This window comes from Phaethon aethereus, assembly GCF_964289735.1.
Source record: "Phaethon aethereus genome assembly, chromosome: 20".
NCBI lineage: Eukaryota > Metazoa > Chordata > Aves > Phaethontiformes > Phaethontidae > Phaethon > Phaethon aethereus.
In genome coordinates this window covers 379,963-405,004 of record NC_138596.1, presented here as the reverse complement: position 1 = coordinate 405,004, position 25,042 = coordinate 379,963, and the positions used below count along the sequence as shown (strand labels likewise).

Genomic DNA, 25,042 nt, shown 5'->3' with positions numbered 1-25,042 from the left:
CAGCAACAAACCTGAAGCCTGACTTCAGTATGAGTAAAGGGGATGTTGACAGCTCTTGGCAGAGGTGTAGAGGTTTTCATCAGCACAAACAGAGAAGATACGGGTTTTATTGAGGATGTAGTTCCACTAACAGTCTTAAAGTGTTTTTTTGGGGGGCTGGAGTTTGACTAATCGGGTCTTCCATATGTTGTCCTTCATTTGTACATATCTGAAAGATCTGATAAATGGACTTCATCTGTTCCTGCTCTTCCCCACACACTCCTCAGTGCGGGGTGGGGAGCAGAAGCTTTGGCCTTTTGTACTTAAGAACAGGGAAGACGTAAGTGGGTCATGTGTGGAAAAAACCTTTTGTCAGCACCCGAATATTGTGAAATAACATCAGTGACTGACATCATAGCGCTGGGAACCAATTGTACTGTGACGGTGGGGAGAACCCAGCAGTGCAAATACTTAACACAAAGCCTTGTGTTTGAGCAATGTAACAGAAGCTGAAGCAATGCTGTGACTTTGCCTGTATATGTAACGTAAGCCTTTGATGACCTGGGAGGCTTCTCCACTAACTCATAAAATCATTGTAAATGAATCAACTGAGGCATCCAATTGATTACCAGGATTTAATATTTTTGCAATTATGCTAGTATTTATTGGTGCATAGTCATTCCAGTAGGTAAGAATCCACCTGTTTATGTGCAAACATGAGTTTACTCCACCTGGAAAGGTGAGAAGTATCCTTTTTTATCTTCTTTGGTTATATTACCAAGCCATGAAACTATATCACACACTTTAATAAACTTGTAATTTATTTTAAAAAGATCTGAAGATGTCTCAAGTGGAAGTGTGCTTTACTGGTATTCATACACAGCTCTTGAGTGACAGCAATACACACCAGGATTACTTTGTGTAAATCTCCAGCTCACCAACTGGAGATCTCTTGTGCAAGTTAAAAACAAACAAAGCCCCAAACCCGCAGCACTGGATGAGGCTGACATATAGCTGGTCACTAGTGGAGTCCCCACTAGTGTGAACCTCTGTAAGTAGTGACCATACCTCTGCTTTTCTACTAGGCATCTAGTATTTACTTTTTGTCTAAAAATAATTGAGCTTCAACCTTCAGGTGCCTCCTGCAACCAAACTGTTCAGGACTGATGATTCTTGAGCCTTGAGGCAAGCTTTTATTATTTGCACCATTTATAATGCCTTCTCATTACAAGCAGGTGAGCATGAAACCCACACAGTGTGGCTTTAGCTTCAGTCAGTGATTTGGCCTTTTGCTTTTCTTTTGATGCTTGATGAGGAGCAGGTGGGACACCTCGGAAAGGTGAATTTCCACCATCATGGCACAGGAAAGAACACTTCTCTCAAACAGCACAGGCTTTTGTCTTTTTGTATCCTGGTGGCAGCCTCGCACCCTGCTGGAGGCTGTGGGGATGGATGCGTTCACAGCCATCTGCCCGCTGAGGCTCTCGAGCGCTTCTCTTGGGCTCTTTCCATCCCTGCAGATTTCACCCAGCCATCAATGATGCTTGCTTCAAGCTTGCGCACCTCTGTGACAGATGGGGGGTCAGCTGGATTGTGTCCTCTAGAGAAAGCAGAGCAGTGTGAGCTAGTCAGTGGGCAGCAGCTCTTTGCCTCTTGCATGGGGAAAGGCAAGCCAGGGAACTGAAGGACAGAGAGTATCTGGTTTGTACTTCATATTTATGCCCTGGAAAACAGCATTGCTTTTCCAAAGTTATGCTGCAACAGTCTGGTATCCAGTCCCCTTTAAGTAAAGTATCTCCTGGTTCTTTGGCTAGCTAGCTTTGGACTGTGGCTATCCAGGCAGTAGGATTTTGTCAGCCAAAGGAGAGTTCCGTACTTACCGGAGATCCAGGTGATGAGCGCCTCCTTTAATGGTCAATGCAATTAGTGAGGGACTGAGGCTGCTATTTATCTGGAAGGAGAAGGAGCAGAGACAAACTCTCAGACGAGCTGAGCAGGACTGAGGAAAAGCACAGGAAGAGATCCTTGGTACGGCTGATACTGTGTGCATGGCTGACAGTCCTCATGAGCCAAATCATCTGTCTCGAAGTGAAGGCTTTCCCCAAGATGAAAACCATCAGCCTATTCCAGTACAGGCAGTTTGAAGTAGCAGGCTCCTTTGGGACCTGTGCACCCTAAGCAGCCTGTTCCTCTTGCAGCTGGGATTGCCAAGCCAGATTAAACCAAGGAACTCCTGCATTATAATCAGGAGCTCGACTAACTCCAAATCCAGTTCTGGGTCACTTTTGTTTTTAATTTTTAAACTAGAGCTCTGCCACCACTCTGAAGCTTTGTTGAACCTAAGCCAAAACATGCCCTCGTTCAAGTTGCTGCTTACAGCAACTGCTTAGTCTCACAAAGTGTGCCAAGACTGGAGAGAGCAAGGAGCATTCGGCTGTCAGCACTGAGACCAAGTCTTGACACAGACACAGTGGGTTGTGGTTCAGACCCCAGGTGCTGGGTAAGGAGGCTCCTGCCATGTCTGCACTAGTGCCACCTTTGCTGCGTCAGTGTTCCGGGCTGATGGACTCTGTTCAATGTGTCCATCATTAATGTCCTGAGGCTTCTGAATAGTTCAGCATAAACCAGCCACTTGCAGAAACTCACATAGGCTAAAGATGAATTGCCAGTGCTGCTGTGAAAGGGAGAGGGGGCAGTTTATCACCTGGAAAGGCTGCTCTCTGTGCTTGGTGTGCAGGAGTGTGCATGCTTACCCCACCTCCAGCCCACGGGTCCAAGTCTCCATTTGAAAAAATGATATTGCTTGCACTTTGCAGGTCTGAAATTCAGAGAGATGACATTTGAGAGGCCTTCTTCCTGTTCATTTACCCAAATATATATGGCTACTGCAGCAAACATGGCCAAGAACTGAAAACACAGGAGAATAAAATTCTTGGCAGTTTTTAGGTTTTCCACTTCTGTCTGAGGGAGGTACAGAAAGGTCTGTTTGGCTCGAATCAGTCCAAGGCTGTGACTTTCTGCCAGGACTTGTTAGTGCGCTGTGCCTGCCCCCACAGAGCTCGGCTGGGCAGAGAGGGGACAGGTAGACAACTACAGGGTAACACAAAAGAATGAGCAGCCAGCATAACTCACCTCCTCCCCAAAAATTTGTCCGCAGCCAGTGTGCTCGTGGCCTCACATGCCATTTGCTCCAACAGTACTGCTCTCGCATGGTCTCTGTGAAGGGCATCTCAGGGAACATGTCGGTCACGTTGTTGCTGTTGAAAGTTAAGTTGATCTCGGTGCAAACCTGAGAGAGGTACAAGAGCTGTCGTGGGGCAGGGGGATAACCACTGCAGCAGCTGAAACCTGTTAGTGTCTCCAGCACCTTACCTGGTAGTCCCAGGCCTCGGCGTCTGAGCCAATGCCGCAGCCCGTGGGGTCAGCGCAGGACCGGTACAGCTGGTATATGTCGTAACACTGTGCTGAGCCAGAGGAGTTGTAAAACACCCCTGCCAGGTGGGAACACAGCACAAAGCCATCCTGTCAGTACCTCTCTGCTGTCCCACCCGTTGCCTCCCGCATAAGTCTCACAGCCCAGGCCAAGCAGAGGGGCGTTTATCCCAGTTGGGCAAGTGTGTAAGGCTGGGACAGAGCTAGCAGGCTCTGCACCAGCATTAGGTTACAATCCCAACTTTATGCCAAAGCTTTCACATGGTCTTGAAGCCTTTGTGTCTGCTGTATCCACGGGGAGGAAGGGGCTCCTGTGTGCTCTCTGCTGTCTCTGGTCATGCCAAAGCCAAGTGTCGGGCTCACTAGTCCTTGGGAGAGCCCTAGCCTCTAATCCCTAGCGCACCACGAGCAGGCTCTGCACAGGACATGAGCTGAACGCTTCAAACGAACGGGACACAACTGCTGAGACCTTCCCACCCCCTCCCTAAAAGTAGCTGTCTTCTGAATGCATCAAATTTAGTCAGAAGGCCAAGGGTGGCACGTCACAAACAGGATTTTGTTTGACTGTTGTTCAAGAAGGGAAAGACGGCGTGTGCAGGCTTGCCCAGATGAAAGAGCATCTGACCAGGCGGCCCACTGAAGCATAGCTGGGGAGCTGCTGAAGAATGAGCTCCTTTTTGTGTGGATGGGTAGTTACCAGATAGCAAGGAGGAGGAATGCGGCTACACCGGTGGCCATTTGCTGCTGCCAGTGCCACAGCCCACAGGCAAAACCCACAAACACTGTGGGGTTTGTGCAATAAACAGCACCAACAGCTCCACTTGCAAACGGCTCCACGCGGCTCTGCGAGGCACACAGCTCTGCACCTGCAACGCACCGGGCACAGGCCCCCGAGGAGGGAGGCTGCTGCAGCTATTGCCTTTTGGATGGCTCTGTGGTGTGGACGGCACAGCCGCAGCTCTCTCGAAGCATGAAACCACTGTTTCAGCTGCAGCAGACTGCCCAGGAGATGCACTAAGTGTGGGCAGCAAAGAGTCCTGGGGCTGTTCCGGGGCTACGCACCGTTCACAACAATGCTGCTCAGCTCGCAGGGCAGCACGGCAAGGCTCACGTCGGACACCTACCTGGCAAAACTCCTGGAAGGGCTCAGCAGCCTTCGCTCAGAGAGTGCACTGTGCGACGTGATGCTGGAAGCAGAAGGGGTTTGTTTTCCAGCCCACAAGATCATTTTAGCGTCAGCAAGTAATTACTGCAAGATCCTGTTTGTTGGAAACTTGACAAAAGTGGGGAACCCAGATGGTAACGTCCGGCTGAAAGCCATCAGTGCTGCCGGGCTGAGGAATGTTCTCAACTTCATTTACTCCAACAAATTAGACCTCTCATTACAGAACATCGAGGAGACCTTCAAAGCTGCAGAAACCCTCCTGGTTCGGGAGGTGATCAAGCTATGCTTTTGCTTTCTGGAGGGTTGCTTGAACAGTGAGAACTGCATGGATGTTCTTAACATTGCTAAAAACCTCGGCCCAGCAGAGTTGAGACGGAAAGCCATGCGCTACGTAGGGCAGCATTACAGACAGATCCTGGCTGATCCTCAGTCCTTGAAAGACCTGGACCGAGGAACCCTTTGTGAAATTTTAGACAGGACTGACGCCGAGGGATGCAGTGAGCTGGAGCTGTTCAGAGCCACTGTGAGCTGGCTGCAGCATGACCACACACGGATGAAAGATGCGGCAGATATTTTAAGGCGCATAAGATTCCCTCTCATTCCTTTACGGGATCTGCAGAGATATGTCCAGGAAATGCCACTTATGAGGCTGGATTCAGGCTGCCACAGGTACCTGCAGGAGGCTCTGAATTACCACTCCCAGTTGTATGCTCAGCCAGTCCTGCAGACACAGAGCACGAGCCTCCGCTCTGGTTCCACCATGCTGCTTGTCACTGGTGGCAGAACCACTGACAACTGCGTGTGCAGAGAGATGTGGGCTGCAGACCAAAGCTGCACCACCTGGCACAAGGTCGGGAACCTCTGTGTGCCAGTGTACAACCACTGTGTCGCCATCATTAACGACTTCCTCTTTGTCATCGGGGGACAGTGCAACTTTGATCCCACAGGAAAGCAGCCATCAAATGAGGTAAGACACAAGAAACCTTTAGCCTTGGAAAAACGGCTAAAGAAAAAATTTCCCACCTCTACATATTTCTTAGCGCTCTGTGCAGTACTGAAAGCCCTTGGGGATACAGCTTCCAAACTCTCTGGGAAGCAATCGGGTCCTGCCCTGGTGTCACCTTGCTCCTACTGTAAGTTGTCATCCTAGTCTATACACAACTTCCACAGTCCAGGTTCAGCCAGGTCCACATCAGTCAATCAAGCAACCCCATGAATACTACCCCTTGTCCCCACTGTTGCTGCCAGTGGACTCATGCTTGGGAGGCACGGTTAAAGCCTACCACTTCACTTGAGAACTGCTCCTTCCTTGCTTTTGCCCTTGAAAGGCAAATCTGCTTTAGCTCCCAGGACCTTCTCCTTCTGCCTGGAGGGTAAAAAGACTTGTACAGAATTTTACATTTTCCTAGACGGCTTCAGTCAGCTTGCTAGAAAAAACAGCATGTTTTTCTTTCCCGTGCTCCCGAGGGGCTTGTTTCAGCATGGTATTCAGTTCAGCAAACAGCAACTCTCTTCTACTGCCTTGAAGGCAGGAGGCAGTTCAGCAGCAGAGTCGAGGATGCCGAAGCGGCAGGGCTGCGGCACTGGCTACAGCCCAAGCCCAGCACTCATCGCCTGCGGTTCAGCAGATACTGTCCTTGCTCCGTGACCTGGGCTTTCTAACCAGGACTGACAAAACAAGCTTGGGGAGGTATTTACTGCTGAACAAGGTGTAACTAGAAGCCCAGCCTTAGCAGAGGTGCTGTGCCCCTGTGGTGATGCCACCAGGGACGAGGGGAGGGGAAGCTACTCCTGCCTTCTCCTGGGTAAAAGCAGGGGTCAAAGCTCAGATGGTCTTTTTACTACACATTCAAACAGTAGCAGAGATGCAAAATGTGCTTGTTTAAATCTCACTGAAACGGTTTTCAGCTGACACATGCTAGCTGGTGTTTGAAACAAAGGTATTTCATTATGCCAATGTGTTTCACCTCCTGCTTTCTGCAAGCTGAGAGCACAACCTGCTCCCAGACCCCCACAGACCTGCAGAAAGGCCGTAACTGAGCCTCCTGCTCCACTGGGGATGTACTGCTGTATCAGCTGGCTGGCACTGGAAGTTGAGCCTGTCCAGGTCTGAATATAAAACCTTCCTCAGCCCAGGGAAAATGTTTATTAGTTCTTGAGGCCAGAGGAGACGTAAGCCAGCCACTCGCCTTCTGCTAACCATCACCCATCTGCTGTGATCCTAGGTTTTCCGATTTGATCCCCGCAACACTTCCTGGCTCCAGGTTGCCAGCATGCTGGAGAGGCGGACACGCTTCCACGCGGATGTGCTCTCTGATCGCATCTTTGCCGTTGGTGGTGGGACACTGCTGGGGACCCTCACGTGCACTGTGGAATTGTACCAGCCTGCTGACAACAAATGGGAGTTTGCAGCTCCTTTCCCCATGCCTATTGCTGACCATGCAGGCACAACCCACAAGGGAATTCTCTATATTTCAGGTGATAGAGCTAGTAGAAAGCAGCATATTTTCATATAGGTTGTTGAGTTTTCCTGGCATCTTAGTGTCACAGTCTAAGCCTGCACCCACACCAGTAACACCCACAGCTCCAGTGTCCCTTTCCTGCTGTGTTAGCACAGCCTCACTGCCCTCCTGAATGGCAGGAGCTATTTTCTTTCCAAGACTTTTAAGGTAATATCATCTGATTGCAATCCACACCCCTGCTTGCCTTTGACCTTGCACAATCCTTGCTAAATCCTAAAGCTTTGCTGTCTGAACAGGTAAACCAGGAGCAGGCTGCCATAGAGTTGGGGATGGGATTAAACCCTGGTATTAATCTGAATGGAAGATATGTGACTAAACCCTACTGTGCTGCTTTGTTAATCTGTACAAAAAGAAGCGTAATGCAGGCTCTCATCCTCTTGCGCACTGAGCCTGTACAGCTTTTGCCCTACAAGGGACCCTCAGTCTTTACAGGGATTGTTGATAGATGGTGCAGGATGGGTAACAACAAAGCAGCATGGGTTTAAACACTTACGGAAATTGTTGTAGGATCTTTAGCTTTTGCAGCTATGCATTTGGACTTTAAAGATAATCTTTGGTTTGTCCTAGGAAAAGCACTGTGTTTTGAGTTATTGCCTCTGCAGTTAGAAGTCCTGGGACAGCCTGCCATTGCTGTAGGCTCCCTACTTCATAAAACAGTTATGGCCAGCTGGGTTCACTGTACTGATCTAGTCCAGATTAACTTCAGTCGCACAGCTGCAATGAAGGTCACTTCTCTGTGCTGGACTGTACAGCTGAGGGCCCAAGGGCAGGGAAGGCAGCACACGGGCTGTCCTACACAGACACGTACCCCGCTGGCAGCAGGGCTCCTGCACTAGCAGCACAGATGTCTGGAAAGGAAGGATAATGGTTCAGCTGGGGGAATGGCTGAGGCTCAGGTGCAAGGCCCTGCTTTGACTCAGCTGGCCCACAGTGCCACAGGCAGTTCATTTAACCTCTGTTGGTCTCGATTCCTACCAGACAGCAAGGATAAAATTGCCTCACAGAGCTTCAAACATACCTAGTGATCTGGGCTGGCTAACACCATACCCCTTGGGTGTTGCTTCTTACCCATCCATAGTGTTCATTTCCTTCTAAGCTAGTGGGGTAATTGCACGTTTGATTTGGCCAGCCTACAGCCCCGCCCAAGCAAACTGAAAAATTAAAGCATTACTTCAGTACAAGATTTAAAAACAAGCTCCATGCAGACAAAGTGTCCACGCACAGAAAGCATCGAAGCCCAGGTGAGCCGGGTCTTATGGGCATCCTGAAATATCATCTTCCTTGTTTGCAAAGACTCTCTGCAGGCCACAATTCAACAGGCAGGTGCATTTACCCTTCCCATAGCGGCACCTTCCTTCTGCAAGGAGCTTTTTATAAGCTCCCCTGAAATATGCAAGTGAGTGCCTAATAAAAACAACAGCACTGGCACATTGGCTTTGACATTCTGTCAAAGATCCACAGTTCAAAGAGCTCTGAACATTTTTTTTTCAACCACCATTTTGTGACCGCATGATTCCCTGATGAAAGCTGTTCCTGGTTGCACCTGAAATACCCCAAGAGCTTTATTCAAACATCTTTTGTGGAAAACTATTTACAGGAAGAGCTGGAACTGTTTGTTCCCTGCCCCCCCCGCCCTTAAAATACCTAAGAAGCTCAGGTTTTAAATTTCATACTGCATCAGCTCTGCAGAATGGTGTGAAATTTTAAACCTGAGCTTCTTAGGTATTTTTAAGGGCGGGGGCGGAAGCAGCTCTACTGATGTTTGCAGAAGGTTTGCTGGATGTCAGAGAAGACGATGGATAGATTTTCAAGACTTCTGCTTTCCTTCTAGGGGGCTTCTCGGGGGGTAAAACCTTACGAGACACTTACAGCTACCTCCCTCGTCTCCGACGCTGGATTGGCAACAGTGCCATGGCTTTTACCCGCTGTGATCATGGGATGGCTACAGTCAGGGACAGAATCTTTTGCGTTGGAGGAAGGACACTAAAAGGAGTAAGTTCATTTGCTCTTATAATCCCAAATCTGACTCAAAATGGGGTCTCTATGTGGCTATGCCCTGTTTTATTCCAACAGGTTGACCAGTAACTTAATTATTTTTGGTCTCTTAGCGGACTGGCACAGCTGCAAATCGGGCCAATAAGCTTATGAAAATGTGCCTGCTATTACAGTCGTGTGCATTAGAAGCTGCCCTGTTGTCACGCTCTATTTGCTAGAGTACAAAGGCTGTTTAAAGCATTTTTTTAAATAGAGAAAACATAAAGCCTGCTAACACAGGAAAATCTAAGTGCAAAACTCATCACATACCTGCCCCAAACACACTGACCACCTGATTTTCCTTGTTCGAGCTGAGAGGGGGAGAAACACTGGCAGACAGGGAGAGGAATGGACTGCTGTGTGGACACTAGCCTAGATTTTAGGAAAGATGGGCTCAAGTCCTGGAATGCCAATGAAGTGTCTTCAAACCTGGCTTTCCCATGTCTGAAAGAGGAGGGAAAGCACTGCGCAGCCTTCGCGGGAGGGCAAGCTGGGAAGAGACCTGACAGGGACTGAAAGGCTCACTTTAGGAGAATCCCATTCCCTGAAGCCAAGAGAACTCACTTTTCAAGAGTGATTCAGCAATTCCCATTTGAAAGTATAAAGACTTAGGGCCTGGCCTGATTTTAGCATGACAGGTACAGTTTCTTTTAAAGGAATGAGGGCATCTTAGAGGACTTAATTGCTCACTGTGGAAGGGATAGAAATCTATAAAGAGAAACTCCACATCTAGGCTGACATCAAATTCCTCCAGATGACACAAACTCAAATTATTGTCCACAATTCAATGCAATATAGCCCTCTTTAGATGATTTCATTGGTAATGTGTTAAATGTCCAGAGAGCGGGCAGGACTTGGGCTATGCCAGTTCAGGCTATGCCTGGTCCCTGTGGCACCTTGCTCAGCTCACTCCTCTGATTTTCCAAGAAGAACAAAGATCCTTTAAAGCCATGCCATTCTGGTATTTTATTCAGTTTCTTCTGAAGCTCTCATTGCTAAATGTGGATCAAAAATCTAGCACCTTGAACCCCAAAGAGATGCTGAGACACTGGTTTTCTTTATCATGAACCAAGCAAGCCTGACGTGACAGTGATGCCCACTCAAGGCGTGACACGATGGGTGAGAGCTGGTCTGGTTCTTTGCAGGCAGAGGAATGGATTCATGTCAACGAGACAGAGTATTATTGTCCTGTAAGCAATCAGTGGACAACGCTAACACTATCCCAGTTCAACTGTTGCCAGTTCAGCATCACAGCCCACGAGTCTACGCTCTACCTTGCAGGAGGTGGGTCACTGCAACACATGCAGAAAGGAGACAGTGTTTTCCTGTATGACACAGAGGGGCAGGTATGGAAGAAAGCCAATCCCCTGCCTAACGCTCTGGTGGATCATGCCTCTTGCATGATTAAACTGTCCCAAGTGAATGCAGCTGGTGAGATGGGGAGAGGCACAAAGTGCTCCCCCGTGGGCAGGAGGAAGAAATCTACCCCCAGCTTGTTCATCACAAACAAACAAGAGTCCCACTCTGCCTCAGAAAAGAAGTAGGATGTGAATACATCAAGCAGATCTGACAGTGTTTGCAAAGACATTAGTAATTTCAACAACTCTTCCAGTTGCCAAGCCAAACACCTTTAGCAGTCATTTGGAATTGGTATGTCTCTGACTTGGTGCTGACATGCATAATTTGCAAAGAAAAGAATTAGTTCCCAATCCTACTAAGCTGCATTAAAACCCATAAAAATTCCTTAAATCAATTTTTTGTCATTCAGAACCTGTTCTTCTGAATAATGATCTATGTAGAACTTATTTTTAATGAGCAACATAACATATTTTATGAGTCTTCAAAAGAGCTTCCTTACAAACACTACTGGCTGACAAATTAAGTACTCACAGAGATAAATATACACGATGTATTTAAGACTGTCTTGATGTGCAACTGGATTAAGATTGTAGCGCACTGTGATGACAACCTTGTCCTCAACAAGCAGACCAGAAAACTTCCTTCAGTGAATGTGCATTGAACCTGTGACTGCTTGAGCCAGAGTATGGGTAAACTTTTAGAAAAGAACCAAGTACCTTAGAAGTCCACATCTCACAGACATTCAACAGGCTAAGGGGCTGCAATGGCTGAAAAACCTGATGATGGTAAGTTTGGAAAGGTGAGAGAATGAACCCATGGGCCACCATGAGACATCCTGATGGACAAAGCCAGTATAAGGCAAAATGTCCCAGTGAGAGATTGGAGTCATACCAGCTCCCACAATACACAACCTGTGCAACAGCGCAACAGCTCTACTTACAGGTGCTTCTAGAAAACAGGATGTTAAATAAAAGACCAAACGGATAATACTAACTCACCAACAAGAGCAGCCAGGCCTTGGATTGGGTCTGTGTGGGCAAGGATTTGTTCACAGCCAACCTGGATGAGACACATTACAGGCAAATTACAGAAAGGAAATTTAACAGCCTCTGCTCCACAGAATGGCTAAGCTGGAAGATTCATTAAAATTACCACTTACACATTTTATGGTTCAGCAGCTTTCCAAGGGCCTAATGCAACAGTTTTTTGTTTTGTTTTTTTTTTTCCTCCCTTCTAGCAGCAAAATAGATAGAAACAGGGAGACAGGGCTAAGACAAACAATTCCTCTACCAAGCTATGGAGCTGTGCAGAGGCCACAGTGATACGCAACAGTTCCTCCTACAATCAGGATATTTTAATGTCCTTCTCAAGGGGAGGTAGGATAATTATTTCCATTTTACAGGTTGTTAAATAGACCCTAGAAGGTAAGTGGCTGCCCAGTGGAGCCAGAGACAGCATCTCCCGAGCCCCAGGACAGTGTAGCCCGTATGACCTCTTGCACAGTATGCATTTTGCTCCAGGTAGGACTCGAACCATAAATGCCACAAGGCCAGAGGCAAATGAAGTCCCATCAGCATGGCATGCTGCAGTGCAGCAGAGGACAGAAGCACGAGGCTGACAGCACACCAGAAGACACAAAGAATTGCAACAGGCAGTGGTGATCTGGGATCAAACCTGGGACCTTTCAGAAGCAGCTGGTATCTGAGAAGTCTCTGTAACCCCCTGAGGACCAGGCCTCTTTCCCACACTTCGCTATTTCCAACTCTCTTGAAAGTCTGCAGGTTTTCCAGTCCCCACAGCAGCAGACATTCCTCTGCATTATACTCTGAGGTATGTCATCTTTCTGGGCGATACTTAGAAAGGAGCCTGAATTTTAGATCCCCATTCCTACCCACCAAGAAAAATACATCTATGAAAGCGTGTTGAGGTGGGCGACAACAAAACTACATTTTTAAAAAAAGCTGCAGGTTTTTAGTGTGTAAAAGCTGAAGTCAACAAGCCTGCATAGGTCTTTGTGTCTAAGCTAAAGGCAGAGTAGTGGCTCCAGCAAACCCTCCCCAGGGAGCCTTATGGCAGTGCATTTCAAACACAGCACTCACCATCACAGAGAAGTTTAAAATGTGTTGATTTACTGTCAGAGTGGAAGGGTTGCAACATCCACCTCTACCTCCCGCTGTCACCATCACTGATGGTGCGTGCCTGACAGTGTCCCAGGCTGTGCAGCGCCCTGCGCTCCAGTCACCAAGGTGCACACCAGAGTGACTCCCACCTGTGTCCTGGTATTCACCTTCACTGGATTGGCAGGGAGGTGACCCATGAAATCAGTTTTGTAAGGGTAGTCCATCATGGCCATCATGGTGAAGGCATTTCTAGCAAACCCAAAGAGCTGGTAAACATCCTCCTTGTTAGAGATCTTATTGCATGTGGCCATTTTGCTGCTGATTTCATCATAGGCTGCAGAAGGAAGGAAAATGAAAGACACAAACGTCAACAGAGGAAAATAATACCAGGCTTCAGCATCTTGTTTCACTCAGGCATAAGGAGATGCCATAACACACAGATGAGGTTTCTAGTGGGAAGGACACATTATATCTAAATGTACACACATGTGGATGTTCAGGCACAGCCTTCCTCTGCAGCTTCACGACCCTGCCACGGCCCACGGCCCACACTCTGCCCCCCATGGAACCACTGACACCTGCCTGGGGAGCCCAGAGGAATCAGCACCCACTGAGAAAGAAGCAGTCCCGGCTGGCACAGTGAGAAGAGCAGCTTGGTATGAGCCCATCCTCGCTGGTGCCCTACCTGGCTGCCTCCTCCTCGCCCCACAGGCTCCCTCCCCAGGGTCTGCTGTGCCCTGGAGGGTGGTCTCCCCAGGCAAGCTCTCGTGCAGGAGAGCAAGGTACAGCATACGGGTCCCAGTGGGATGCAACAGCTGGAATAACTGGTAGGGGAATGAAAAAAAAGAAAAACAAAACATCCTTGTGAGCTGGGTGCATTTACAGTAAGAATTGCCGTGTAAGAATAGACGTGCCTTCAAACCTCAGTGTGATGCAGAGAGGCCAGCTGGAGTCAGGAAATCGGTCTTTGAAGGGATTCCTTCAAGATGCACTCATATACCTTTCAATTTCTGCCAGGGAGAGCTGCTCCCTTCATTTTCATCCCCCATGTTCTGGAGTCACAGTTCCTGTCTGTCCCCATTGTACTCTACAAGCTGCCCACCAGAGCCCAGCTGTCTTTACTTGGAAACCCAAGGCCTGGGACCTGCCTCTGGATGCTCACTTGAGAGCCTAAGCCTTAAATATGACCACTTATCCACCCCGTTGCAGAAAGCGTGGCCTCAGGCAGACCTCGAGGACATTGGCTATTTAACAGTAATGTTTTTCCCTGCTGTGACCCAAAGCTAAATGGGGTTTTGGACCCCCAGCTCCTCTGGACAATTCCAGGACCAGCCCCTGCAGCGAGGCAGCGGCAGCAGCCATCGGAGGCACACAGCCCCTGACGTGCAGCACCACAGACCAAGCCAAGACTTGAGATAGACCAAGAACCTACCACAGCTGTTCTAACACCATGGAGGACTCCCAGGAGATGCCCACAATATCTGCTCTGGCTTACTTAGGAGGGATCTTCACCAGTCTCTCTCCTTGGCTTCACCTAACTGTCCAAGGTTGGAAATGAAAGAGACTGTGATGGCTGACTTCCAAATATTTCTCAGGTATGTCCAGTGAGCTGAGCCATGCAGTTGTCATATCTGCCTGAACAGTTCTTAACATTGTGCGTGGTGAAACATGATGCTTTGCCAGCATAAAATGCAGGTACTTTGCAGTTGCAGGTGTTTTTGCACTTTGGTGCAGAAAAGATGTTTCATTAACACTGTGCAAGCTCCCACATAGATGCTTTCATTTTGGTGTTGGTTACTGATTTTAATGCTAACTGAAACTGTTCATTAAATCAAAAATCAACTGTGTAAGCAGAAAGAGGTGGCCAGGTGGGCATTTGCATTGATTTAGCTGAACCGATTGAAGACCTAGCTGAAATAAAACTGAATCAACTTTTTTCCACATGGCTGGGACTGCCTGCTGGCTGTCCTTGGGAAGGGCATCTCTCCTTACCTCCACTCAGACATAGATCCTTAATCTGCTGGAAGGCTTTGCGGACAGCTGTGACGCAGCCTGGGCTAGACTTCTGAAAATCCTGAAGGGGCAGAAAAGACACAGAAAAGACACGGTTGCACAGAGGAGATACGTATGGAGGCTGCACTGGGAAGAACTGCCAGAAGTACCAGGAGATGACAGGGGTTACTGGCCCACTGGTCAGAACCTCATCTGCGTCTCCAGAAGCAGTGACACCAGTGCTTCCGCCTTGTCCTCCAGACAATTGGCACACCCCAAGCAGAACCCAACAGTCCACACAGCTCAGACCAAGCAACAACTGTTTCACCAGGTCTTGCTGGGATGAGCTGTTAGACAAAACACTTTGCACTTAGTGGACCCAACAGACTGAACGCGAAGCAGCAAGAGGTGATACATGCCTTGGCCACGACGCAGGAAGAGGGTGCCAGGCTACTAGGCCTCAAAGTTTTTTGTTGTTGTTTTTAAAACACACAATAGAGCTCTTCCAACTGCACTTTGTCTATGAGAAGGAGCCATGGAGAAGTCAGTTATGCATGGGGTGCACAGCACTGGTTTGGGAACCAAGACCTGCCTTTCTTCTTAAGCTTGCCAGTGACCTGCCAGATGACCAAGAAGGCCATGTCCTTTTTCTTGGGAAAATCATTCCTGATCCTAAAAAAGCACTTTAAGGTGCGTTTGAAGAGCTGTGGCCCATTATGCTGGTGGAACAAGTTGCTTCTGTCACAGATGGGTCTAGAAACCCAAACTGTTTCTCTTCTGTCAGCTTGTAAGGCAGTTTGAGAACGGCTGGCAACCAATGCTTTGTAATAATAAGAATTATTAGGGCTCTTTTAAGGTCTCTTTACCCTGCTAGAGCAATGGTTAAGTAACCACAAATTTCTAGCTAAGCATTTTTCTTACAAAGACCCAGCCTCAACTGAAAATAGATTTTGGACCTTTCTTTTATTCCTAGTTCTGCCTTTGTCTGATAGTTATGCTTAGAAAAATCACTATGGGGTTTTCCACAGTTTACCTGGGCATCCCTTTAGGGGTTCCAAATCTCCTTCTGGATATGCTTATTGATCTTCATCTCCTAATGCCTCTAACTGGGTTGAGGGCACAGGCTGGCCTGGGACAGCGGAGCAGGTCTGTTCTGCTGCCATGACAGCCGAGCTCCCCATGAGGCAATGCTGGAGTGCTGCAGCACTCTGCCAGCACACTAAGGAACCACCACCCATTCCAGTTCTCCCCCGCAGACCCTTGCAGACCCAACTGAGCCGTCGCAGACGTGGAGGCAGGAGGCATTACAGCCATTCCAAGGAAAGCTGTTCCCCCTCCAGGCTGCCAGCGTTACTCTTTTGAATCACACCTAATTCAGGTATCTGAACTGAGCAGCCCCCGCAGCTTTGGGAAGACGCATGTAACTCCGTGGGGTATTCACACAGGGGCTTTCCGCCCAGATGCAGGCAGGGCAACTGGCATATATAACCCAGTCTTATGCAAATGCCTCATGCAAAATCAACTTTCTGCCCTTTGCTCACTTGCCCTGTGAGCTGGAGGCTTATGAAGTGAGCTGGAAAAGCTCAGTAAAAGTCACAGAGAAAGCTGCTTTGAGACAATGCGCTCCACCTCATGGGAGGAGAGAGCTCCCGCAATGATTCATGAAAGGTTTGTGCCTTCATTAGTATTAACAGCTCTCAGGGGCGTTCTCTCACCAAGAAGAGCAATTGAATTCAGATTTCAGATGCAGACATTGCTTTTACACAAACACACTGAAGGTGGAAAATTACTTTGAAAACAACACAAAGTGCTTGCTTAGGACCTCAGCCCAGAGGTTGGCTTACCGCTGCGAGAGAATATATTTTAAAATTAATTGGAAAATTTTATCACATGAAGAGGTCAAAGCCCTAATTTCAGGGGTGTGTAATGACTCACATTGTATTCACAGCTTAAGCAAGACAGAGCTATCAGCTGAACAGGGCTTCTGAGAAGGAATTAGCTTCAACTGGGGAAGAATTCCTGCTGCAGGACCTGTTAGATGACTAAGCGGTATTACATTTTTGTTTTAAAATGTATAATTTTAAGACAAGATGTCTTGTATTCTCTTATACACTTAGAGTTTCAAATGGTATTGTGTTTATTTTTACATGATAGTCTCTTCTTTGCACTTACTGGTAATGCTATCTGTCCTGTAAGGCTCTGCATGGAAATAAGGTTTTCGTATATGTAAATAAGAGCAAAAAGACCACAAGTTTCATACACAGGTAGCTCATGCAAAGCCATTTTTGTCACCCAGATCTAGAAATTCATGTCAAAGAGGAGGCAAAATGGACACCATCACAAGATTTCAGTACTACCAGGTAGTACATTTCTTTCCTTATAAACTAAATGTAAGTCAATTCTATGCAATACCACCTTCCTATGGGTCTTATGTCCTCAAAATGTGAAAGCCACATTTAAATTCTGGTTTTACATGAACCCGGGACACTTTGTATATTTTTAGTTAGCAAAATGAAGATTTCCAAGCTCTTCATTGAAATGCAACCATCTTGGGACTAAGGAGCTGCTGTGAATCATTGGTATCAATGCAAAATACAGCATACAGCAAAATACAGGAGAGGACTTGAAGAATAAATTATCCAAAGGGGATTCAGCCAGGCACAAAAGAAAATTTCAGGCTGTAATATGGTCAAGTAATTATAACTGGGAAAGTGAATCCTTAGTGGTACACTAAAGGTGCTGGAACTGAGTTGTGCTGCTCATGAGAGTAGCACCTTTGGGCCCTAAGCTGCCACAGCTAAAGCAGTGCTCAGCCATCACATCCGCAGCGGCTGCTTTTCCTTGTGGATTCCCATTTAACTGCACTCCCTGCCCAGCACTGAAGCTGTGAAGACAGATGTCTGTTTAAACACATGGAAAAGGGAAAAAATCCAGCCTTCTTAAAGGAAGAAAATAATCCTCCTGAAAAAGAGATGCACTTACTGCTGTTACATCTCTGAAGAACTGGGTGGGGTCTCCAAGTCCAGCCACAGACAACAGAGGAGCACTGGCAGCTAATGCTCCGGCCACAACGTTTGGGTATTTCATCCTCATGTACGCGCTCAGCATTCCTCCATAGCTGCCACAGGACAGATAAAAGAGTAATTTCCTTTAACAGACAGCTTATAACATAGTAAGTCAAAAGTTCAGGCCAGCATTCACAGGCTCACCTAACTGAAGGCAACAAGAAACTATGGATATCTACTAGATGCCATCCTCATGTAAAAAAATCCGGTTATGGTGAATGAGCAGCACACAATGTATTGTTCCTGGCCTTTCCCCAGATGCTCACACCAACTCCGGTGGGAACACAGTAGCCCAGTTTGTTTGTGCAGCCAAATGCAAATCTTGCCTCAATATTTAACTCTGCACCATCCTGAGTGTGTCCTGACAGCTTCAGTGCAGACCCAAGTGAGGCTCAAGTGGAACTGTCACTGTTCAGTGGGGGAAGGAGACACATTTTGCATACAGATTTAATAAGACTAGATAGATAGGCTCTTAGCAAAGGGTGTCCCTGAACACTACAGAATATGTAGCCCTCTCTAGTGCTGGGAAGTGGAGAATATTCTCCCTGGGCACCCCAAATAACAACTGCATAGATGATCAGGGCAGTATAGGGAAGGGAAAATGTTAACAAATACCACAATAAAACCCAAAGCCACCTTGGTAGCTTCAGTGCCAGGGCCACAATCTGCAGATATATCAAGGGCTGCTAGATAAACCCAAGGTGACAAAAGTTATTCATATGCAATGTTTGCAGAGTTACTCTGAGTAACTCCACTCCTGCGGGTGGCAAATGACATGCCCAAAACGCAGGTAACACCCAGTCTGACTCCAGGCTTAGAGGTATTCAAGTCTCCCTCCCCATCACATAGAGTGGTTGGAGTAAATACCATTCCCACATCACCTGTGTGTAAAGCAATATGCATTTATCTAACCCTGGTGTTGGAAACAGGCATTAGCTGAAACCTGCCATAAGTAATTTTAGGTTAAAATTTGTCAAAGTTATAAGCACCAGAAGAGTTTTTTTTTTTCCTCCCATGGGAAATGCTGTGCTGCTCCAACACTGCCATATTTCAGTACTGTTCCCATGGGTTTAGTGCTGTTCAGGGCTGCTGCAGACTGAACTCTGATTTACACACGTGGAGCTGTGGAGCCCAGCTAGCAGGTTTATGCTGAATCCCTCTCCCACCTCGTGGACCTTTTTAGACTGTCCTGACAGTCACAGTACAAACACCCCTGAGATCAACAGTCCAGCCACCACCACAGTGAGCTAGAAGCTTAATGATAACTGTCAGGTCACATGCTTTTTAGCTCACTGCAACTGAATCAGAAGCCTTGTATTTGGTGGAAGCCTTTTAAAGCCAAGCACCCCTCTACTACAAGCATGGGGAGCCATTCAAGAGAAAGGATGTTGCATTAACACAGCTCTGAGCTGCAACAGAGCAAGTACTTTGGGGAAGTCCTTCTGGTAGGAAGCCAGGAGCAACCAAGCAGCAGGTTGCAGAGCAGAATTATAAAGGAGCCTACAATGAAAATGTCTGGATGTTGTTAAAGAGGCTGTGTTTAATAAAAAGCTGGATGGCCTCTAGTTTTCTGTATTTGCCATGTAAAATGTTCTGATCCTGCAGGAGGAATTTCCCATTTTCTGCAGTTCTGGCTGACTCGTACATTGAAGATGCCTAGAAACACCCAGTGAGCGGTGCTTCTCCAAAGCAATCACAAATCAAGACTAATTCTTGATGGGAGAGCTGACTGGGACCCGGTGATGAGCTCTCGGGAGCTCAGGCACAGGTGCATCTGCTCTCTGTTGGATAGCTTAAAGCTATGCCTTTGGAACTTGTCTGGGGGCCAAACAGATCTGTTAGAACAGCATGACTGTGGCTTGGGAAAGGATGCAGAGAAGAGGAGCACACACAGCCTTTACCTGCCTCCAAAAGCAATGACAGGGCAGTCTGCAGCACCATACTGCTGCTTAAGCTCAGTAATTAGCACTGCGTAGTCAGCGAGGGCTTGTTCCACAGTAAGCAAACTGGTCTTCTTCAGCTGTGTTGACTCAAGTCCAAATGGAAGAGATTTCCCATAGTACCTCTGAAAGGCAAGAGATATGCTGAGGAAACGCTGGTGTCAAGGTATGGGTCTTCTCTGTTCTCACTATAGAACTGGGATAAGTGCACAAACAGGAAGAGATAACGGAGCATGTGGTGTCCTCCAACCTGTTTGTAACTGAGGAAATGCCTTGTCTCCTGCATCTCATAAACAGAGACCTTCAGGATGTATCCTGTGGAGGATGGATAGTCCATGACAAGCTACTTCAGTGGGTGCCAAGTGGGCCCTCGGCACACGTCTGTCTCCTGAAATCCCCAACTAGAAAAGGGAACAGGGTAATTTCTTCATGCATAAGTTGTGGAATAGTAGATTTAGTAGAGTGGTATGCCCAGGGAAAGGTTGGCTTGGGACTTTGCAGGCTAGAGAGATTAAAGATTAACAAAATAACTCTCTAGTCCATTGTGGAGTTCAAGGCCCATGGGAACTACTTACAAAAGCACTGGTCTAAAGTAACTACACCATGGCATAGGTTTTACTGAAACAGTAGTCTGTATCCTGGATTGCTGGTAGGCATAGTAAAAAAAAAAAATCAGAAGCCATGGTTAAGTAAAGAAGAGCTGCTACCATGAGAAGAAACCTTACAGTAGGTATACCACAGCTTCATGGCAAGAGATGTTATTATTTTTCTGGATCTGCAGAAAGCTGAATTTGGTAATACTGAACAGAACAAGAGTCTATAGTATGCATAATGACTAATATACTCACATGCTCAGCAAAAATCACAAGTGCTTGCTGTTCCTCTGCTAACTCAAATATGAAGTCAGAGTTCTGAGCAAAAGTCCAGATGTCACCTTCATTGCCAGTATAGAAAAAGATGGGTCCAAATCCTTTCTTCCAGAACTTTGCTAAGTGAGACAATTGACAGAAGCAAATTAAAAAAGCAAAAAAAACCACCAACATATGAGCATGAAATGACTCTACTTCTGGTGAGTTTGGGCAGGAGCTTAACAAGGAAGAACTCTGTGAACAGGCTGATCCCTGAGTCCCAAGCTGGGGCATAAAGGTGTAAGAAAACTCAGGCTACAGAAATCTCTCATTTGAGCAGGGGTAAATAAGAGCTTCCACGAGCCCAACACATGGCCTGAAACTTCTACCTGAAAATCCCTAAAAATCTCAGTTCTGCAAGGAACTACCTTCTGCAAGGCAGCTGGAAACAGCTACCCCCAAAAAGAGAGATTTCCCATTTAGGTACCATTTTCAGCCCAACTCATCCCAAAACACTTGCACAGATCACTTTTCCCACAAAATGGACATTAGGGAATTGCCTGCATCTTTCTGCTGCTCCTGCTGTGACCTATAACGTAGAACCAAGCTGTAAATCATGTATCATAGAATGGTTTGGGTTGGAAGGGACCTTTGAAGATCATCGAGTCTACCCCCCCCTGCCATGGGCCGGGACACCTTCCACTAGATCAGGTTGCTCGAAGTCCCAGCCAACCTGGCCTTGAACACTTCCAGGGATGGGGCATCCAGAGTTCTCGGGGCAACCAGCTCCTGTGTCTCACCACCCCCATCCTAAAACATTTCTTCCTTATGTCCAATCCAAATCCAGCCTTTTTCAGCTTAAAACCACTGCCCCTTGTCCTGTCGCTACAGGCCCTGGTAAAAAGTCTGTCCCCATCTTTCTTATCAGCCCCCTTTAAGTCCCGTCAGGCTGCAATAAGGTCTCCCCAGAGCGTCTCTTCTCCAGGCTGAGCAACCCCAACTCTCTCAGCCTCTCTCCATAGCAGAGGTGCTCCAGCCCTCTGACCATTTTCACGGCCCTCCTCTCGACCCGCTCTGACAGGTCTGTGTCTTTCCTGCACAGGGGACCCCAGAGCTGGACGCAGCACTGCAGGGGGGTCTCCCCAGAGTGGGGCAGAGGGGCAGAATCCCCTCCCTCGCCCTGCTGGCCACGCGGCTTTGGGTGCAGCCCAGGATATGCTGATGAAGATACGCTGATATATGCTATATATGTAACACAGACACATATATATATATCATATGATATATTACATATATATGATGATATACAAAGATGATGTGCTTCATCCTCTCATCTGTTTATAACTGAAGGCAAATTGAGACTGGCAGGACAAGCTGACCCATGATGTCAATACTTGCTTATCTAACAAAAAGTTGCTTTAATGCCTACTGACTTCAACAAACATTTGATTTTAGCTTAGTCTTAAATTGCACAGGAATTAAGAGGGGTAATAAATAGTTTTTGTCAACAACAGACCTCAGACCATCAGTTGTGTTGATTTCAACACATTGCCACATCACTCAAAGGGACCCTTCAACAGCAGTTGTCCTATGGATGCTGCTGCAGCATGTCACACGAGGTGGGTGTGGATCTCTTCCATTAACAGAGAGGCTTGAACTTAATTATTGGCATTCCCCACACAGACTTGCCAAAGTAGGATTTGGCTTGGACATGGGTTTGAAACCTTTCATTAGCGAAACCACTGCTCTTTGTTGACAAAGAAAGAGGCTGATTCTCTTTCTGTGTTGCATTTGCTTTGGGTATCAGGTAAGAAACTGAAGTGTATACTCTGGATTTTCTTCTGATTCACTTTGTTGCTCCTGGAGTAAGCAACCATTCACAGGAGCCAAAATCAAACCAGACAGGTTGCTTAAAAAGGTGTCTATTTTTACATTAAAATCCTGGGGAACTGTCAGCTAACTTCAAGACAGTCACATGCCTGGTTGTGAAATAACAGTCTTCTCCAAATTCTCGCTGATAAATCTGAAATGTCTCATATTGCACAAGAAGCAGTAGAAGGTAAAGGAACTACTCACAGGAATTTTGAGTAAAAAACTATTTGTAAACCAGCAGAACTGCAATGTTAATGTTTTGATTGTCACAAACATTATTCAGCTCTGCCCAGGACACACAGACAAAATAACACTGTAAAAAGAAAACAAATAAAAGTAATGCAGTGCTTTAAACCAGGTGATCCCAAAGTTCTGTTCAAAAAGGGCCACTTAATTAGTGAAATTTCAGCCTTGGGTGTGTAACGGGGTGACGTGAGGAAGGTGAGATGCTGCATACGAAGCCCCAGGTGCAGGCAGTCTGTGAGGCAGCAGCAGGCAGGCACCAGGCTGGCAGCGCTGCCTGGAGGCAGTGCTCTGGGCTGGCACTATTCACAGCTCCGCCTTTGTTCTCTCCCTGCAAATCTCTTCCCGATTCCTCCAAGCAGGCAGGATTGAAAAACCTGTCGGCTGGTTATTGAAATTGCTGTCTTTTTAGTCACACACTGTTTAGAAAAGCCTCCTCTCCCTTACTGTCTGTTGCACAGAAGACCGGTTGGCTAGAAAGGAAGACACTGCTGCCTCCTTGCTGGAAGCCTTCATTGTTCAGCATGGCTTAAACTATCTGAAATTGCAGGGTTTTAAATAACACAGAACACTGACCCAAGAGGAGTTATCTTCACTCATAAGAATGATGGGTACAAACTGCAATGTTTGAGTCACTATTTGCTTTTCCTGCTGCCTTCAGAGCACCAAGTTGCACTTGTAAGAGATGCTGTGCACAAGAATAACTTGGTAGAGGCGTGGCTGGAGAGCAGCCCTGCAGAAAGGTATCTGGGGTGCTCGTGGGCAGCAGGCTCAACAGGAGTCAGCAGCGTGCCCAAGGCAGCCAAGAGGGCAAACTGCATCCTGGGGTGCATCAAACACAGCATAACCAGCTGGTCAAGAGAGGGGATTATCCTGATGTATTCAGCATTGGCACGGCCTCACCTGGAGTACTGTGTGCAGTTCTGGGCCCCGCCACTTAAGAAGGACGTGAAGGTCCTCAAATGCATGCAGAAGAGGGCAACAGAGCTGGTGACAGGGCTGCAAGGCATGTCCTGTGAGGAGCAGCTGAGGACTTTGAGTTTATCTAGTTTGGAGAAAAGGAGGCTGAGGGGTGACCTCACTGCTCTCTACATCTTCCTGAAGAGGGGAAGTGGGGAGGGAGGTGCTGATCTCTCTTCCCTGGGATCCAGTGATAGGATACATGGGAATGGTTCAAAGCTGCATCAGGGGAGGTTTAGATTGGACATTAGGAAGCATTTCTTTATTGAGAGGGTGATCAAACACTGCAACAGGCTTCCTAGAAAGATGGTTGATGCCCCAAGTCTGTCAGTGTTTAGAGGCATTTGGACAATGCCCTTAATAACACGCTTTAACTTGGTCAACCCTGAATTAGTCTGGCAATTGGACCTGATGATCATTGTAGGTCCCTTCCAACTGAAATAGTCTATTCTGTTCTGGGCCCAACTTAAGACATGCATGCACAGAGCCAGCCCTGGTGCAAGCCTAACACTGATGCTGTTTCTAGTCCGCTCTTGCTCCAGGGAGGCCAATCCCCATACCTGCACTCTACACCTCATGGCCAGAATGACAAATTGAAGGGAAGGAGAGGAGGATACTGACAATGCCAGGGGGAATGAGTGGCTCACGAAGGGCTGGCAGTGAGCTCAAACTGACTCCTGGCTGCTCAGCACAGCTCTCAGCACCAAACAGAGAGGGTCAGTGCAGGAGCAGTTAAAACTTAAGCAGACAGAAATTCAGCCCTGAGCCATAGCAAGGGCTGGGAGCCGCTCGGCCGCAGCACACGCCCCGGCGCCTACCTGAGACCAGATATCGCTGCGGGAAGGTCTCGTTGCCACAGGTCTCGAAGCTGAAGTGGTCCCGCACCTGCTGAAAGAGCCGCTCCTCCAGGCCGGGCCCTGCCGCCCGGGCAGCTGGAAGGGGGACCGTTAGCACCGGGAAAACCGGCTACCGGCGCCGCCACCCGGCCCGGCCCGGCGCAGCCCAGCCCTGGTAACTGGGGCCCAGGGGAGCCCGAGGCACCCGTCCAGCTCTCCCCAGGCCGCCTGGGGCCTCCCGCCCAGGGAGGCAGGTTCGAGGTCCGTCCGGAGCCCAAGGAGGCCGGCTGGGAGGTCCCACCCGTGGCAAGGCCGGGGCAGGGCGGTTCGAGGCTCCGGCCCGGGAAGCGGGCAGGGGTCCGAGCCGGGGCACCCACCGAGAGCGGCACCGGCCGGCGACGGCGGCAGCAGGAAGACGAGCAGGAGCGGCAACAGCGTTTCCATGTCAACCATCCAGCTTACGCCTCCGCTCCGCGCACACCGGACAGTCCCGCCGCGTGGGAACTCCGCGCAGCTCGTCACATGATCCCAGGGCTTTCGCCATCACGTGGCGACCTGCCGCCCCCTCACATGACCGTGCGAGCGCCGTGCCCCGCGCAGCAGCGCAGTGTTGCGCAGGGGGCGTTCCTCCGCGGCCGCTGTCCCCGCGAGCCCAGGGGTGCTGCTGGAGGGGCT

At 48.1% G+C, this 25,042-nt stretch overlaps 2 protein-coding genes across 2 annotated transcripts; one reads left to right on the top strand and one right to left on the bottom strand.

Moving 5' to 3' along the window:
- Nucleotides 1-1,437: 1,437 nt before the first annotated feature.
- On the bottom strand, nt 1,438-24,811 carry DPP7 (dipeptidyl peptidase 7; the record flags this gene model as incomplete). Its single annotated transcript, XM_082008940.1, has 13 exons — nt 1,438-1,579; nt 1,860-1,930; nt 2,733-2,797; nt 3,112-3,268; nt 3,352-3,470; nt 11,490-11,550; nt 12,779-12,945; nt 14,604-14,685; nt 17,586-17,721; nt 19,570-19,733; nt 20,457-20,596; nt 24,350-24,463; nt 24,745-24,811. 13 exons carry the CDS (start codon nt 24,809-24,811, stop codon nt 1,438-1,440), a joined length of 1,485 nt encoding a protein of 494 aa, XP_081865066.1.
- On the top strand, nt 4,337-10,676 carry LOC309412127 (kelch-like protein 13; the record flags this gene model as incomplete). The annotated part of the gene is made up of 4 exons (XM_082008939.1): nt 4,337-5,543; nt 6,802-7,054; nt 8,930-9,090; nt 10,278-10,676. Exons 1-4 carry the CDS (start codon nt 4,485-4,487, stop codon nt 10,674-10,676), a joined length of 1,872 nt encoding a protein of 623 aa, XP_081865065.1. The 5' UTR covers nt 4,337-4,484.
- Nucleotides 24,812-25,042: the final 231 nt, after the last annotated feature.